Source organism: Pleurodeles waltl, chromosome 6 (genome assembly GCF_031143425.1).
Source record: "Pleurodeles waltl isolate 20211129_DDA chromosome 6, aPleWal1.hap1.20221129, whole genome shotgun sequence".
Classification (NCBI taxonomy): Eukaryota; Metazoa; Chordata; class Amphibia; order Caudata; family Salamandridae; genus Pleurodeles; species Pleurodeles waltl.
Window position 1 is genome coordinate 74126556 of NC_090445.1, and position 16463 is coordinate 74143018.

Sequence of the window (16463 nt, forward strand, 5' to 3'; positions counted from 1 at the left end):
CAATCCTCATAAATACACGTTGTAGTGGGCCCCCATCAGTTTTATCTGTGGCCTCACCGTGTGCCCCGTAAAAATCCCTTTTAGAGACAGTGAGGATTTAAACAATTGAATTAAAATGCCACAGTTTAGGACAAAAAGTAAACAGGGCACATATAACCCTGTTTTCCTTCAGCTCCTGCCACTGCCTTTGTGATTGGTCACGCCAGGGGTCACAAAGGCAATGTCAGGAGTCGCAGGGAGCACCCCAGGGGTTGCAGCTGTTTCTAAATGACATCCATGGCATTAGTATCCTTCCCGTCTCCTAGGAGGCAGAGCCTGGCAGTACAAAATGTGATGGAGACAGGACTACTTTCTGACGTCTGCCATTCCCATATCATCACAGTGTGTGGTGGGGTCAGTGAAGCTTCCTGACTCCATCCCACTTTGTGCTGAGAGGGAAACTTTAAGAGTCTGAGTGGAATGACGTGAAGCCACACACAGGGCTTCTCTCTACAAAGGCCCAGGATATATGTGGGATAGATCTAATTGCAGCAGTGTTGCTTGCTCACCTGCACCATCCACGGCTACAATACAATACAGTACAATAGAATTTGTAAAGCGCGCAGCTGCTTTCGAAGAAGCCTCCCAGCCTCAGCTGCATGACGGCGGAACAAACAAGAACTTACAGAACCCCAGTACAGAAAGCCTATGCATCAAAAAGAAAAGTCTTCAATAGTTTAGGAAAAACTGGTTCAGAAGGAGTGAATTGCAGAGCAGTCGGAAGGGAATTCCAGAGTTTGGCAGTCAGAAATGAAAAGGAACAGCCACCTCTCCTTCCCTTGCAAACCCTGGGAAGGCGCAGAATCAGCGCGTTGGATCACAACGATCTGCCCTGATGGTAGGCAGACAACCTTCTTAAATATAACGGGCCTTTTTGCTCAAAGGTTCCATAAGTGAAGATTAATGGCTTGAATGTAATGCTGCTGACAATGGGCAGCCAAAGTACACCGAGTAAGGAGGCGGCCATAGATGAACGAGCTTGTATCTTCACAATTAGCTGTGATGCTCGGCTTTGAATGATCTGCAAGCGATTCAGCAAGCAAGCCAGTAGACCCAGGTACAAATTATTTGCATAGTCTAGCTTGGAAGTAACCAAGGCATGGATGATGGTCCTCCGATTGTCCTCAGGAGCCAGATGGGGCATCTTCCTGAGAGATTTTAACGTAAGGAAACAACTGGCGGAAACAGCTCTAACCTGTGGTTCGAAAGACAAATTCAAATAAAATTTGAAGCCTAGATTTCTTACTGATGTGAAAGTGAAGGGCTGAACAATACAAGTCCAATGTCATTGCCTCACTCCTGTACCTCGAGGGTGTGCCTGGCTGCCCAGTCTTCATTACAAGAAGGACTCGGGCAGAAAGGCAACATCATTCCATTTAATATGCTTACACTCAGAGTTACATTAATGAAAAAAAGATAATGGGGTGGCAAATTAGGTGAGATGACGGAGCCCCAAAGTTCTACTCAAGGAGGCCCTACTGCAGTGAATTATGCATCCTCTGTATGACTGATATTAACTTTTATTATAGATTCTGTCAATTAAACAAGTTTTGCCTAAGATGACAGCAGAGGGAGTTAAGTCTGTCACTGAACTATCTGTATTGAAAAGGTCACTAGTCAAATCACGGCAGGTCACTCTGCCTCTTTTCCTTATGATGATGATACTCCGAAGTCCATAACAGCGGGTAAAAAAATATATAGGTTTTTACAAAGATTCAAAGATACAAGTCGTCTGATTGTTTTTCGAGGTGCTTTTTGTTGTGCTGTTTTCTTGGGTGGGGCTCAGTCCCCCAGAATCCATCTGCCCCAAAGGAGGAACTTTGACACCATTGCGCTATATAGCACATAATCACCATTGTGGCGCGGGATGGGCGTGGTCTATTCGCCAGTGCACTGGGCCAAGAGCAGGCCAGTCTGTGCGCGTCAGAGACAGGGATCAGCCACCCCTCTTGGTTTTTTGATTTGAAGACCCTGGTAAGTACCTTTTGTTTATTGGGTAAAGAGAAAACACAAAATGGCTGGTGGTGGGGCTGTCCCCACCAAACTGACCAGAATTGACACCATGCTGAAGTGTGTTATCAGGGTGGTGACAAATGAAATTGACTTAACTGAAAGAAGGTTGTCGGTGGGTCGGGTAGATTTGTCAGTGGAGGGGGAACACCATGAAGGACCTTCTTTGGACGTTCCTGAGGTGTTGAGGGAGGGGGGGCAGAGGTGGCCCCCCTATTGGTTGCATCAGTGCCCCATTTAGAAGCTAGAAGGGGGGCAGAGGAGGGACTCCCCGTATCACCAGGATAACCGGTCAACAAAAGGAAAAGGCAAGGTCCCCGTGGAGCTGGCTCAAAGGCACAGAATACATCTGTAGGGTAGCAAGAGGAGATTGTGGGCTCTTTGGGAAGGTTTGACTGGGAGCCCATTGCCAAACGATTAGAAATGATTTTGGAATCCTGTTTAACTCCTATTAAAGTATGCCTGGCTAGAATCAAATCTCTTTTGGACTCTTGGTGTCAGAAGGCCCCCAGAATTAAAGCAGTGTGTCCCGGAGCAGTTACTCTGTTGAGGCCCTCAAATGTGGACCCCCAATCTTTGGTTCGGGGGAAGTCTCAAAACTAACCTGCTTTGGGTGTATTGCAGGGCAAGGATGGGCGACCAGTTAATTCATCTGGACCACCTGTCTTCGCTCGCTAGGGCTGGGAACTGAGAGGGTCCCGGCCCATACAGTAGTCTGGCTCAAGGGAGGTCGGCTCCCCACATGGACTTGCCTTTAAGCCCATTTGGAAATTAGGGGCATTAGTAATCAAGGTCGTGGGAACGGACCTTCACCCAGAACATCGAATGACTTAAGACGGGCTACCTTCTCGAGGTTGCACCTCCCACCAGCTGCTACCCCTTTCATGGCAATCCTGGCCAATGTATCACCTTTGAGGTGAATCAACGGAGGGTCTTATTTGGAAAGTCAGGCACTGGTGTTCACGGAGGAGGGGGCATGCCTGTTTGGGACTGTAACAAGATCCTCATGGCTAGAAGAGTGGGATGGATTGGGGCGGGGAGGAAACTGTTTAATGGGGATTGTGTTGTTGTAAATTTTAATGAATTGAATGCAACAGGGCAGTTGTTCTCTCGCTCCGTTCTTGAGAGAGGGGTGAGGTCTGAGATCATAGTCCTTCCGGTAGGTTATTTTTACCCCCCCGGAGGGAGGCCATTTGCGGAGAAGGACTAATGGTAACTATCCTACTCTAAGGAGGGCAGTGCTACCCAGCAACAGGTACTCGTCCATCCCTCTAGAAACTAGAAACAGATTTCAACCACTGGAGGGGCTAGAAGGGTTGGATTGACAATCCCAGGATATTGGCGCTGAAGACCAAGGGGTAATTCTGACAGTCTCCTGGTGCGACCATTCTTTGCTGGTTAAAATTTGTTTCTGGAATATAGTAGGGCTGGGGAACAAGAAACAGAATGTTTGGATGCGGGATGCATGGTTGAGGGAAATCAGGGGGTATGATATTGTGGGATTGCAGGAGACTTGGGACCCTGAGGGTAAACTTTTTCCTTCACGGCTATATAACTTATTTGATTCCAGCTGTGCCGTCTCTGATGGGTAGAGCAAGGGGAGTACTACTTATCTTGGTTAACCTTGACTTAAAATGTTCTTCATTGCATATTGTATCAGAAGCTAAGAATTTGTTGGTAGTAAGATTGGATTTGGAGGGAGGTCTAAGCATTTATTTGCTTAACTTTTACAACTCCTTCGAGCAGAAGTCAACTACTGAACACTTAGTGAAAATAGGCCTTGGTGGTTTGACCTAATGGACTGTAGGGTTGCACCTAATGTAACTGATACTTATGGGAGATTTCAACGTGCACCCCTGTTCCTTTAATTGTTATTTAAACAAATACTCCAAAGAGGGCGATATTGAGGGGGGGCCCCATTTTGTGCAAGGCAGTTTTCTCGACGAGATCCTGGCTGATTTCAATTTGAGTCAAGCTGGGGTGAGCCCGGAAGTGCTCTCTGCTACTACCTTCAAGAGTCGGGATTCTAATACTACTATTGTTTATGTCTTTGTTTCAGTGGCTCTCCTTATGCTTATTCGTAGATTTGAGGTGTTGTCATCATCTTTTAGTGATCATAATCCTTTAGTCTGCCAGACTGATTGGAGTCCCCAGCAGCAAGGTCCAGGGAGTTAGTCCTTTGAACAAGAATATTTTGCCTCAGCTCAAGGGCAGAGAATAAAATGGAGTAGGGTGTCATCCGAGGCCTTTTTGGAAACTCTCTTATGTCACTTGGAAAGTGACATTGGACTTTGCCTGAGAACCCTGGAGGAGGTCGGAGTGCATTTGGAGGTCTTTGACAGGGTTTATAAATAAACTGACAGACAGTTTAGGGTTACCAAGAGGCAGTCACATTTGGTAAGGGAAAGGTGGTTTAATTCTGAGTGCTCTCAGGCACTTCAGAATTTGAAAACGGTATTAAAAGAGAACCAAGAAATAGGGCGAATATAGCTCAGGCCAGGAAGAATGATAAACTTGCCACCTAAGCATGAAAACGAGAGATTAGGGATTAGGTTTAGGAGATTTGTCAAACCCACAGCTTTTGAGTAATAGTGCCTCCTTTTGGGAAAGTATTAATTGGTCCTTTTTTCCCCCAGAGAGTCGTCAAGTGAATGTTTTATCCCGGCAGCTGAGTGGGTAAAATACTTTGCTGGGGTTTATGGGAACCAGGCGAGGTGTATGACCCGTCCAGGGTGTGGGCAGGGTAAGGGGAGGGATTTTATTAGGTTTACTTAAGAGGAGATGGAGAAGGCAGTTGATGTCTTGTAAAATAATAAAGGTCCCTGTCCAGATGGGGTCCCGGCAACATTATTCAGTCACCTTGCGGGTCTATGGATTAAAATCCTTACCTGCGTCTTTAACACAGCTTGGTGTGTGGGCCCTCCTAATTTAAGGCTAAATTCTATTCTTATCCCAGTGTTTAAAAAGGGAATAGATTAGACCCAAAGTCTTATAGACCTATTTCACCTATTGACTCTTCTTTAAAGGTTTTGGGTAGGGCCTTTTTGGCTAGAATGTTCCTTTGGTTAGAACAAAGGAACATTATTTCACATTTCCAGTACGGTTTTAGGAAGGGCAGAGGGACACAGGACCATTGTTTAAACTTGCATCTTTTAATTGGGAAATCTTATATTGCCAAAAATTAGCAGTTATATTTGGCCTTTACTTCTTTATGGACCTGTCTTCTGCATTTGACCCGGTAAACAGACAAAAGTTATGGCTAATGCTTATTGATATGGGCTTGGACCCCTGCCTTGTAGATTTTTTGCATAATCTCCATCTGAATCTCACGGCAAGGGTCAGATTCAATTCTGAGGAGTCCTTGAAAGTTCCGTTAAGCGTTAAGAGTGGGGTACGGCCAAGCTGCATCCTTTATTGTTTACTATATATATATATATATTCATAATTTGTGGCCAGTTCTAAGCTTTGCCTCCAATTATGTCCAGCGGGTGGGTTTGAGATGGATTCCAGCATTGGTGTACGCTGATGACACTGTGCTTTTGGCCAGAACTGTGGTGGGTCTCCAACGCCTTCTTGAATCCTTTGTCAAATGTATGGCTTCGCTTGACCTGTTGGTTAATTATTCTAAGTCTCATGTTATGGCCATTGGCCTGGCACAAGGCGAAGCAAGAACATTTTTGGAGAGGGAGAAGGAAGCATCAAGAGTCAGTTTTCACTTATTGAGGGGTTACATTTCATGAAAAGGGAACATGGGCTGCACAACTGAAGGAAAGGAGGAATGCCGGAGCTAGGGCCGTGGCTTCACTTTTTGACTTTGCCTCACCGTTAGGCTCCAGGCCTGTTCCAGCATTATTGAAAGTTTACTCTGCTAAATGCTTAGCAATTGTGTCGTATGGTTGTGGCCTCTGGGGCTATAGTGTTTGCGGGGAGATCCAGAAGATCCAGAATGCATTTGCCAGAAGATTGCTTGATCTCCCTCAGTCAGGTTCAACTTTTGCTGTCCATGAGGAGTTAGGTCTGGGGTACATAGTTGATAAATTGGCCATGGCCCGGTAGTATGCTGGCTTATGCTATGGTCCAATCCGGAGCTAGAATTAAATCAGGCCATAATCACAGACTGTCATGCATTAGGTAATGTTTTCAAAATTCTGTGGTTGATTTATGTTAAAAGGATGTTTGAAAAGCTAGGTTGCCCTCAGCTTTTTGCTACCCCTGCCTTAATTAAAAAAAGGACCTAGTCTGGGTTAAGCAGCAGTTTATGTTGCGGGCTAAATCTGAGAAGGAGGCCAGGGAGTTAAATAAAACCTCTGTTAGGGCTTATGTGCTTATTCAAACTGAACTCGCCGTACCTTGGTATTGTTAATTCAGTGCATCAGCGCTTTTTATTAACACATTTTTGACTTAATTTATTACATTGGCTTATAGCTGTTCCCCCAGATACGATATAACGGAGATGATTGCACTCCTTGCTCCTGTGAGGACATCTCCACCAAGGACATCATGCATTTTATGTGCTTTTGTGCCCACTTTTCCTCTTTACATCAACGTTATATAGTACCTCTCTTGAAAGGGAAAGGCTTATATGAGGCAAAGCCTGCGCTAATTTATCTACAAATGTTGCAGTCACCCATTGTCTCTGTTCAGATGGCCAGGTTTCTGGCTGATTGTGGAGCTGCTGTCAGATAAAGCAATTTGTTCTTAAAATGTCAGATGGAAGCTGAGATTTTAAAATCGATACATTCATTGTCTTTTGGTACTTGTTTTTTTATAGAGGTATTTGGAAATTATTTATTTACGGTAAGACATATTTGTTAATCTGTGTTTTATGATATTTTTATTGATTGTTCATTTTAAAGATGGTGCATGGACTGTGTTTTTTCTTTTATGGATTATGGGGGTCATTTAAATGTGGCGGTATCCCCGCCAACAGGCAGGCGGTGTTTACCACCATATTATGGCCGTGGTGGGTTTGCCGATGGCAACCCGCCACACCACCACTCATACCGCCACAGTGGTATGAACCGCCGGGCCGGAGATCTTCATCTCCAACTCGGTGACCCACAGAGTACCGCCGGCAGTATTTCGACCCGGCCTACCACCATGTTTTATGCGGCGGTAGCACCGCCACGAAAAACATGGCGGTAGGGCTATCGGTGACAGGGAATTCCTTCCCTATCACCAGTAGGTGGGTCCCCCAACCCCCCAGCGAGCACTTGACCCTCCCACCTCCCCCACAAACACTAGCCCCCCACCCCCTACCAACACGGACCCCTCCACCCCCTCCGATTCACACACTGACTCCCCCACCCCCTCCGATTCACTCACCCTACCACTCCTGCCGACTCAAACACATACACCCCCACCCCCTCATACACGCACATACCCGCAGACACACACAAACACACACACACAACAGCCATTCATGCACATGCAGACATGCACCCACCACACAACTTCCCCCACCCCCCACAGCTATACACGCATTCACTCATACATACCAACACACATACATACATGCATCAATACAGACTTCCAGACACACATACACACTGACATGCAGACAGGCACTCACACATTCATACACACAATCAAAACACCCCCCCGCCCTGTTGGACGCCCAACTTACCTTGTCAGGCAAGGTGGTTGTCCGGCAGGGAAGGGGTGCTGCTATCGGCTAGCAGCGTCCCGCCAGCAAGATACCGCCAGGCCGTATTCCTGGTCAAAATATGGCTGGCGGCATTCTACTGTCGGGGAGGTGCTGGTGTTACCAGTGCCAGGTCACCACCATCCGCCAGCATGAACAATGCTGGCAGAAGTCAGGCAGTGCTTTTAATCTGGCAGACGAATGCTCGCCTCCGAAGCAGTACATTGGCGGCAATCACCGTAGCGGTAAGCGGTGGCTACCGCCAATGTCATAATGAGGGCCTATGTTTTTTAAATTGAAATATTTAAAAAAAGGTAAAGTTAAGTCGTATTTAATGACTTGTCGGAAAGTGCCTCTTGACATGGTCACCCCTTCCACACACTTTTTGATGGTATCTGGTGTAATTTCTGCTGAATGTGCACTGGGTTCCTGCTAAACAAGTCCCAAGTGCCAGATCTCTTTCCCCAAAACTGCACAGTTGTTTTTCCCCAACGGGCAAAACCTCTAGCACGCTCTGTAAGTCCCCACTAAACAGTACCCCTGGTATCTAGGGCCTAGGGTACTAAAAGAGGTCCCTAAGGACAGCAGCCCAAATTGTGCCACTCTCAGGGACCCTTCACTGACCACATGACAGACTGCATTGTAGGCTGTGGGTCTTGGTGCAGACAAAAGTGAAAACAGGACATGGCACACCGGCTGTGTGCCATGCCCTCTAAACACTGCATGTAATATATATGTCACCCCTCTAAGAGGCCTTACAGCTCAAAGGCAGGATGAATTATATTACCTGTGAGGGCATAACTGCACAAGCAGCTATGACCCTGCTATGTCTTTGTCGATTCTCAGACATAGTAAGTGACCCGGGAAGCCATTTTAAGTACATGTGCTGGATACTAGTAAATACGAGTTTCCCAGCTACATGATGGCTTCACTGAGGATAGGAATGTTTGATATCAACCTCTCATTTTGGTGATCCCACACTGATACCAGTGGCAGATTCACCAATAGAAGCACACAGAAGGCACCTTAGAGGCACCCCCTTAAAACCTACCAACTACTAGCTTGTTCACTGACTGGCCCAAACCAGTGCAGCCACTCTATACTGAGTTCTTGCCCCCTATGGTGAGAGCCAGTGCTCTCGGAGGCCCAGGACCAAGGCCTGCCCTGGGCAGAGGTGCTAACACCTAGTCCAGGCAGGATGGACATTCTAGGGCAGGGAGATTCACAGGCCTAGATGCCTATGTAATGCGACCCAGGGCTCTTTAAATGGCGGAGATGACCCACCCACCTGTCCTGACCCCACTTTCGGCAGCAAGACAGGCAGGAAAATTAGTTAAAGTAGTTGGAAAATTAGAGTAGGAGGTGTGCCCACTTCATGCCAGTCCCACCCCTAAGGTGGAAGAGCTGAAGTGGACACCACCTTTTAAATTCCTCCATCTTAGTTTGGAAGGGATTAGGCAAAAAGGGTCAGTGTTATGCCCACTTCACAACAGAAGTGGTCATAGAAAGGGTGTAGTCACCCTAAAGGTGGGCAGCCCATTGGCTACCGCCTGGCACTCCCTGTAACGCCCCTAAATAGAGTATTTAGGTGGCCCTCCTGAACCCAAGAACTCAGATCCTGATGACCTAAGAAGAAAAGGACAAAGAAGAGTCGCCCCGTGCAGAAGAGGAGAAAAGAAAGCAGCTGACCTGGTACCAATCCCACGGCCTGTCTGCACTCCTCAAAAGACTCTGCACCACAAGACACCTCGTCCTGAAGCTGAACCTCCAGAAACTTGGGAGGATTGCCTGCCTTTGAAGAAGACTCAAGACTCCCATGAGCAGTGGACCTGCTCTACAACCAACTTCAAGAACAGGACTCTTCTGCAGCCTCCTGAACCGCAAGGACCCAACACCCAAGGTCACCACTGCACCCATGGTCCATGACCTGAGGTGAGACTGACCACCGGTGCCAACAAGATTCCACAGCTGATAGGAGTCAGAATCCACTGTGGTTTCACACCTCTTGGACTCCCTGAAGTCGCCTGCAGCCTCTGCACACAAGCCTCCTCTCCGGCAGCCTCTGAGGTGAGACAAACCTGGCGCATAAAGTAAGCACTGCACCCATCACCACTGGCTCAGATTGAAGCAGGCGTCAAAGACATCCCCCAGCACTCCCGAGCTCGAGTCCACTGTGGTTGCACCCCTCCTGGACTCCTCAACGATGTCTGCAGCCTCAGACCACAGGACCCCCCAGCCGCGAGTGCTCCAGGACAAAGGAAACCCGTGCATCGGTCGTCCCTGGGCCCTGGTGAAGAGGACCAAAGGTCCCACGGCACCCCATGTTGGTGACCTACCTGTTGGTTGCCCCAGACTGGTCCTCCCAGTCCAAATCTGTAGCCTAAACCCACAGAGACCAATCCCCATTGAAGTACATTGGGCACACGACACTGTACTGCACCTCTGCACCCGGTGGCCCCAGTGCTGCCCGGTGTGACCTGTTGGGGTGGTCCTGACCCTTGCCCAGTACTCACTTCAAGATTGTTCCAGCGAGTCGTCAATAATTGCTTGTTTTGCTGAATGTGTTTTCCTCCCATAGGTTAACATAGAAGAACTCTGAAAATTGCAGTGCGTGGATTTCTGAAAGTGGAAAGTATGTATGCTGAAAAACATACTTATTTTATAATGAAGTTCTTTGGTTCAAAGTATACATCAAAATTTTATTTTTCCAAATTGGCCTCAGATTTATTCTTTGTCGCTCTCATTTATTGCCTCTGTGAGTACATCAAATGCTTAATATGGCTCCTTGATAAGCTTAACTGCATGCTCACACTACCACAAAATAGAGCATTAGACCTGTCTAATTTTGCCTCTGCAAACTAACTGGGGATCCACTGGACTCTCTGCATGGTGTACTTCTTTTTTAGTGCACCATACAGAGAGCGAGCTCTCTACCTTACTGCATTAATTTTATTACAGCCTTGAAGCTCTTTAATAGGTTGGGACTTGCCAACTAAATATATTGGTGAGCTGATACATATAGACATTCACAGTTTTCTGGACAGTCTTCAAAGTTAACACTAATGACAAGTTTGTGGATTCTCACCCAATGATTCAATTATCTTTCTCTGCAGGTCCACTTTCTCCTCCTCTTCCTCATCCTGTATCTCTTCCTCTTCCTCCTTCTCCTCCTCCGCCTCATCCTTCACCTCTTCTTCTGCCTCTTCCACCTCCTCCTCCTCCGCCTCCTCCTCCGGCTCCTCCTCCTCCTGTGTCTCCTCTTTGTTCTCCATTAAAGTATATACATTTGTTTGCTGCGGTTTCATATTTTCATACCTTGGAAAGAGACAAGTGGAGATCCTATGAAATTCCCATATACTCAGAAGGTATGGGTAGGAGAGGAATCATGCACTGAGTGAGACAAATATGAAGAAATAAAAAAGAGATAATAGGGATTATTCACGCTGAGACAAATGAAGAATGGAATACCAAGGCAAAAGCAAAGAGAGATGTATATGGTATTTCTTTAGCACAATCCTAGCCAAAAGGCAGTGGAGCGTGGCACTTGATCAAAGAAAGAATAAAGTCAATGAGGAAAAGGAGCATACAGAGATTTTGTTCCAGATCCTGGGTGCATTTATGGAGAATGCTTGCTGCTTTGTGTGTTTTGTTTTAGTTTTTTTTTATACACGTTTTAATCTGCAGTCTGATGGTGTCCTGCTGTGGGCGTGCTAAGATCCACCAGAGATGATGAGCTTCTCTGCAAGATGGTGGAAGGTGGTTTGTTGGTTGTGATATGAGATAAATAAGGATTGTTCAACCTCTAACTGTAAAGGAACAGACAAGGAGTTCACCTAAGTCAATGGAATAAACAGAGGGATCTCCCAAAGCAAAGTGTCTGACTGGGAATCTATACTGTCAAATAAAGAAAGGAGATGCACCATAGAACTAGGCCCCACCCCCACACCCTCCAACCACACCAGACACCTGGACATCATCTTGGACACCAACATCACCACGAGACATCCAATCAATGCTGTCACCTCCGTCTGCTTTCACATACTCAGCATGCACAGAAACACTGTCAAATGGCTCCCTCATGACAACAGAAAGATCATCACCCAGGCCCTGATCACAAGCAAACTGGACCACAGCAACACCTTCTCCTACAGCATCTCTGTACACCTGTGGCACAAGCAGAAAACCATCTGAAAACGCCACCATCAGACTAGTACTCAACCTTCCTTGCCATATGCACATCACACCTCACCTCCAACAACTTAACTGGCTCCCCATCCAGAAACGCTGCCAGTTCAAATGCTCACCTATGCCTGCAAGGCACTACACAACCTGGGTCCCACCTACCTCAACCACTGACCACACTTCAATCAATCAACCAGGAACATCCACTCTGCATCACTCGCACACACACACCCTGTGTCCATAGAAGCAAGACAGGAGGCAGGGATTTCTCTTACTTGACAGCCAAATCCTGGAACAACCTCTCCCAGCACATTAGGACAGGCACTTCTCTTATGGAGTTCTGCAAGAAACTGAAAACTTGGATCTTCAACTGAACCATCTTGCATAGCCTGTACCTACTCAGCGCCTGGATACCATCATGAGTCTGCGCTCTACAAATCCACATTACATTACAAAGATAAGAAAAGGACAAATAATTAATATGGTGGGGAAAATTAAACTGTCAATTGAACTGTACAACACTAAGGCCCTCATTACGCAGTGTGGTGGTCTAAAGACCGCCACAGTCGCGGTGCTGGTCGGACCGCTGCCAAAGTGGTGGTCCGACCTCCACATTACGACCGTGGCAAAAGCGCCACGGTCGTACCGCCAGCATGCCAGTTTTAGGCCGGCCGACAACCTGGCAGTGCTGCCGGTCTTAATCTGCCAGGGGAGTTCTGCAAGCAGCGCTGCCCTGGGGATTACAACTCCTGTGTCCACCAGCTTTTGCATGGTGGTTCCACTGCCATGCAAAGGTTGACAGAGATGGGGTGCGGGTGGCCCTGTGGGGGCCGCTGCACTGCCCATGCATTTGGCATGGGCAGCCTCATCGTGATTTGCACTGCCTGATTTACAGGCAGTGAAAAGCACAACGGGTGCTGTTGCACCGGGGTACCGCAACAGTGCGGCTGGCTCAAAACTTGTAAAAGGGCCAGCGGGCGAAAGACCCGCCACCCACCAAACTCATAATGAGACCCTAAATGTTAAGGATTTATATGATATTTTGTAAGTCCAAGTAAATAATATACCAATGCTCTAAAAGTTAAACAGTAAAGAAAAGGTACATGTTAGAAAACTGACAAATACTCCTGTTAATAACTTATTATTATATAGCGCATCATATCACACTTCTGAGTGCTGTGAAAATTAGGGCTACAACCCATTGTAATGATATTTAATTTCCAAACGCCAGCAGGAGGGAATCCTGAGTCTGCAGGTATTTAGAATACTGTATGGTTCAGCAGCAAGCATTCAACCAAGTAAGCCATACAATGAGTATTAAAATACTGCTTTATTATATATAATATGCAAATTAGGATAAAAATAGAATCCAAGAAGGGGATATTAAAGTAGAAAAGAGAAAACTTAAAGTAAGAGTTAAAGAAAAAACAAAGGCAAAAGATAGACTAGAAACAAAGAAAAAGAGTGGAAATGAAGGACAAAAAAGACAGACGTAAAAGACAAAAAAAGACAATCTAATCAGTAAGCAAAAAGGAAGGTATGGGCCACATTAATAGAACAGAAATTAGTACATGAAGGTAAAGGAAAAGGCAAACAACAAAAAACATATAATCAAGAGGCACATAAAGGAGACATTAAGATAGAATATAAACTGATAAAGGAAACTGTGAGACAATAAAGGAACATTATAACAGGAAAAATAAACAAATGATGGAGAAATAAATGGAAAAAAGAAAATTAATAAGACGATGGAGAAAACAAAAAAATATAGAAGAGGGCAAAATTATAAAAAAAGAAAATATAAAGAAAAAGCTATGATCCTACATCTCCTCGTTTAATATCGTGGTTCCAAATAAGCATGGCAGTTTTGCTTTTCGTAGCCAATTAGAAAATTCTGAGCTATTGGAAAATGGGCTTACACAAGGGCAAATATACATAAAGGAGGCTGCAGTATCACAGAAGTAATGTTAATGACTCCTCTTTAATTTATATGATGAGCTGTCAAAGAAGATAATCGTACCTGCTCAATACGATCTTCGCATCCTGGGGAGTGAAACAAACAGATCAACATGTGACAGTAGAGTTTAGGTTTAAAAAAGTTATTCACAAGTGTACATATTACAAATAACTATATACAAATATAAACAAACATGTTAATAATGAACACACATTTCTATTACTGACCTTCGCAGAAAAAAGCATCAACCACAGAATTACTTGATTAACCCATGAATGCATTCAATCCAATACAGCTCTACAATAATCGTAAAGTACACCACTATAACGAAATTGATAAATGATCCTTCCTGAAGATAAGATTAAACCAAATACATAAAGATCAGACGATTGAGTAAATTCTAAATATTGCACAATCAGTTTCCTAGCTTCTCCAGGACCCTTGGACTCAGTATGGCGCAGGGCACCTCCATCTCTGGGCACAGGAGCAGCCACTGATTGGGGTCATTAATGCATGAGGAATCTAAACCCTTCAATGCCTCTCCATGTGGATCTCTCACAATACTGCTACTTTTTTGTTCCTTAAACGTTTCCTCGTCACTCCATGATCTTGTCTAGCATGCCAAAGAAAGTCAACAGGACCGGATGCTATTAGTGTTAGAAATTGGGTCTCTAGTTGGCACAGGCATGTACCCTGTCCAAGTAGGGACCACAATCCTAGTCAGGGTAAGTCAGATACACAACTTAAATTAACCTCTGATTACCACCTGGTAGCTTGGCACAAAGCAGACAGGCTTAAGTTAGAAGGCAATGTGTATGGTATTTGTGCAACACACATGCAGCAATGCAACGATAACACCACAAAAAGGACTCCACACATATTTAGAAAAATAGTTTTTATCTAATAAAAATATGACCAAAACAGTACAAATCAAATTGTTATAAGAACTGTTCACTCTTTTGCAGTGCTTTAGATAAGTTACTGAACTCAAGTAATGCAGGGAGAACTGAGATATATTTGCGAGTCTCTTAGAAATGATACGGTAAAATCCTCAGCCGCTTGTGTGTCTCTTAGAAATGATATGACAAACTCCTGTGCTGTGCTTCGCTCCAGAGAGAGATGTGCACAGGTACCCCTCTCAGCTCAGCCCCAACTCCAGACTCTCAGTGGGAGGTAATCAGCCCCTTGTGTGGACTCTGGTCACTACCCTTTCAGATGGAAGTGGGAGCCCTTCCAAACCCCAGGGAGCCCTTCCTCCCCAGGAAGACCCATCAGTAAGCAGATGAATGCAGATGCAGTTGAGTATCCTGTGTCGTGGGTATCTGAAGAGAATGCACAAGTGTAGCTGTCACCTAGCCCAGGCCAGATGTGTACTGGAGATAGGCTGTAGACACACAGGACAGTGAGGGCAGAGAAATGCCCACTTTTTAAAAGTGGCATTCCAAAAATAGGAATGATAAATCCAGCTTTACCAGTAAAGAGAATTTATCATGAAAAGTCCAACGGTACTAAACATGATGCAGCCACTCCTCTCAGGTCAGGAATTAAAGCTTTAAAGTATCATGAGGAATTCCCAATGCTGGCCTATGAAAGGAGCAGACCTCACAGTTATGAAAAACATCTCTGGGAGTTTTTCATTACCATCATATGAAAGGTTTAAAAGTACATGTCCTGCCTTTTACTTACATGGCACCCTGTCCTATGGGCTGTCTAGGGCCTACTTTAGGGGTGACTTATATGTAAGAAAAGGGGAGTTTAAGGCTTGGTAAGAGGTTTTAAATGCCAAATTGGAGTGGCAGTGAGACTACACACACAGGCTCTGCAGTAGCAAGCCTGAGACATGTTTACAGGGCTGAGTGGGTGGCGGTCAGTGCTGCAGGCCCACTAGTAGCATTTAATTTAAAGGCCCTTGGTATATGGTATACCACTTTACAAGGGACTTACATGCAAATTAAATACGCCGATTGTGGATACACCAATGTTACCATGTTTAGGGGAGAAGCACATGCACTTTAGCACTGGTTAGCAGTGGTAAAGTTCTCAGAGTCATAAGGCCATCAAAAAGTTACAGCAACAAAACAGGCACGAAAAGGCAACTAAGTCTTGGGCAAGGCCACCTTAAGGATACCTGGTCTACCAATTACCACAATCAATGCCTCTTTGAGAAAAGGCATTGTGCTAAAAGCAATAAAATGAGTAAGGGTGGCATAACTTCTTAGACAAACTAAACTAGATGCCCCATCCAACATAAACTCAGTTCACATTCTTTCGTGACGACAGTCCACTGAGCCTCCGTGTTGGTCAGTCAAGGTCCCTGTAATGATACATGTGGCTGCCTTACTTCATTCTGCAGTGCAGGAGCCCTGGCAGTAGAGCTGCCAGATTCTGAAGCGGGTGGACCACTGGTGTAACCAGGGTGGAGACTAATCTGTCTCTGCCATAGTTATACCCCTCCGATGGTCCGAAAGACTAGGGGCCGTCAGAGACCGACCTCTATATTTTAATCTAATTTAGATGGCCCGATGTACAGGTCAGTTTTCGTGGCCCATCACTGACAGGGAAACCCTGGCAGTAAGGGGCAGTGAAAACTGCTCTATGCTTACCTCAACATCTAATAGAATTCCCATGGTG

At 45.6% G+C, this 16463-nt stretch overlaps 1 protein-coding gene across 1 annotated transcript in view; it reads right to left on the reverse strand.

Moving 5' to 3' along the window:
• Positions 1 to 16463, reverse strand: part of LOC138299225 (E3 ubiquitin-protein ligase TRIM39-like) — a 116759-nt gene that overhangs the window by 71157 nt on the left and 29139 nt on the right. The window contains exons 4-5 of the mRNA XM_069237356.1: positions 13896 to 13918; positions 10779 to 11008 (exon numbers count right to left, since the gene is read on the reverse strand). Coding sequence (XP_069093457.1) covers positions 10779 to 11008; positions 13896 to 13918 — 253 coding nt within the window. The remainder of the gene's footprint in view (positions 1 to 10778; positions 11009 to 13895; positions 13919 to 16463) is intronic.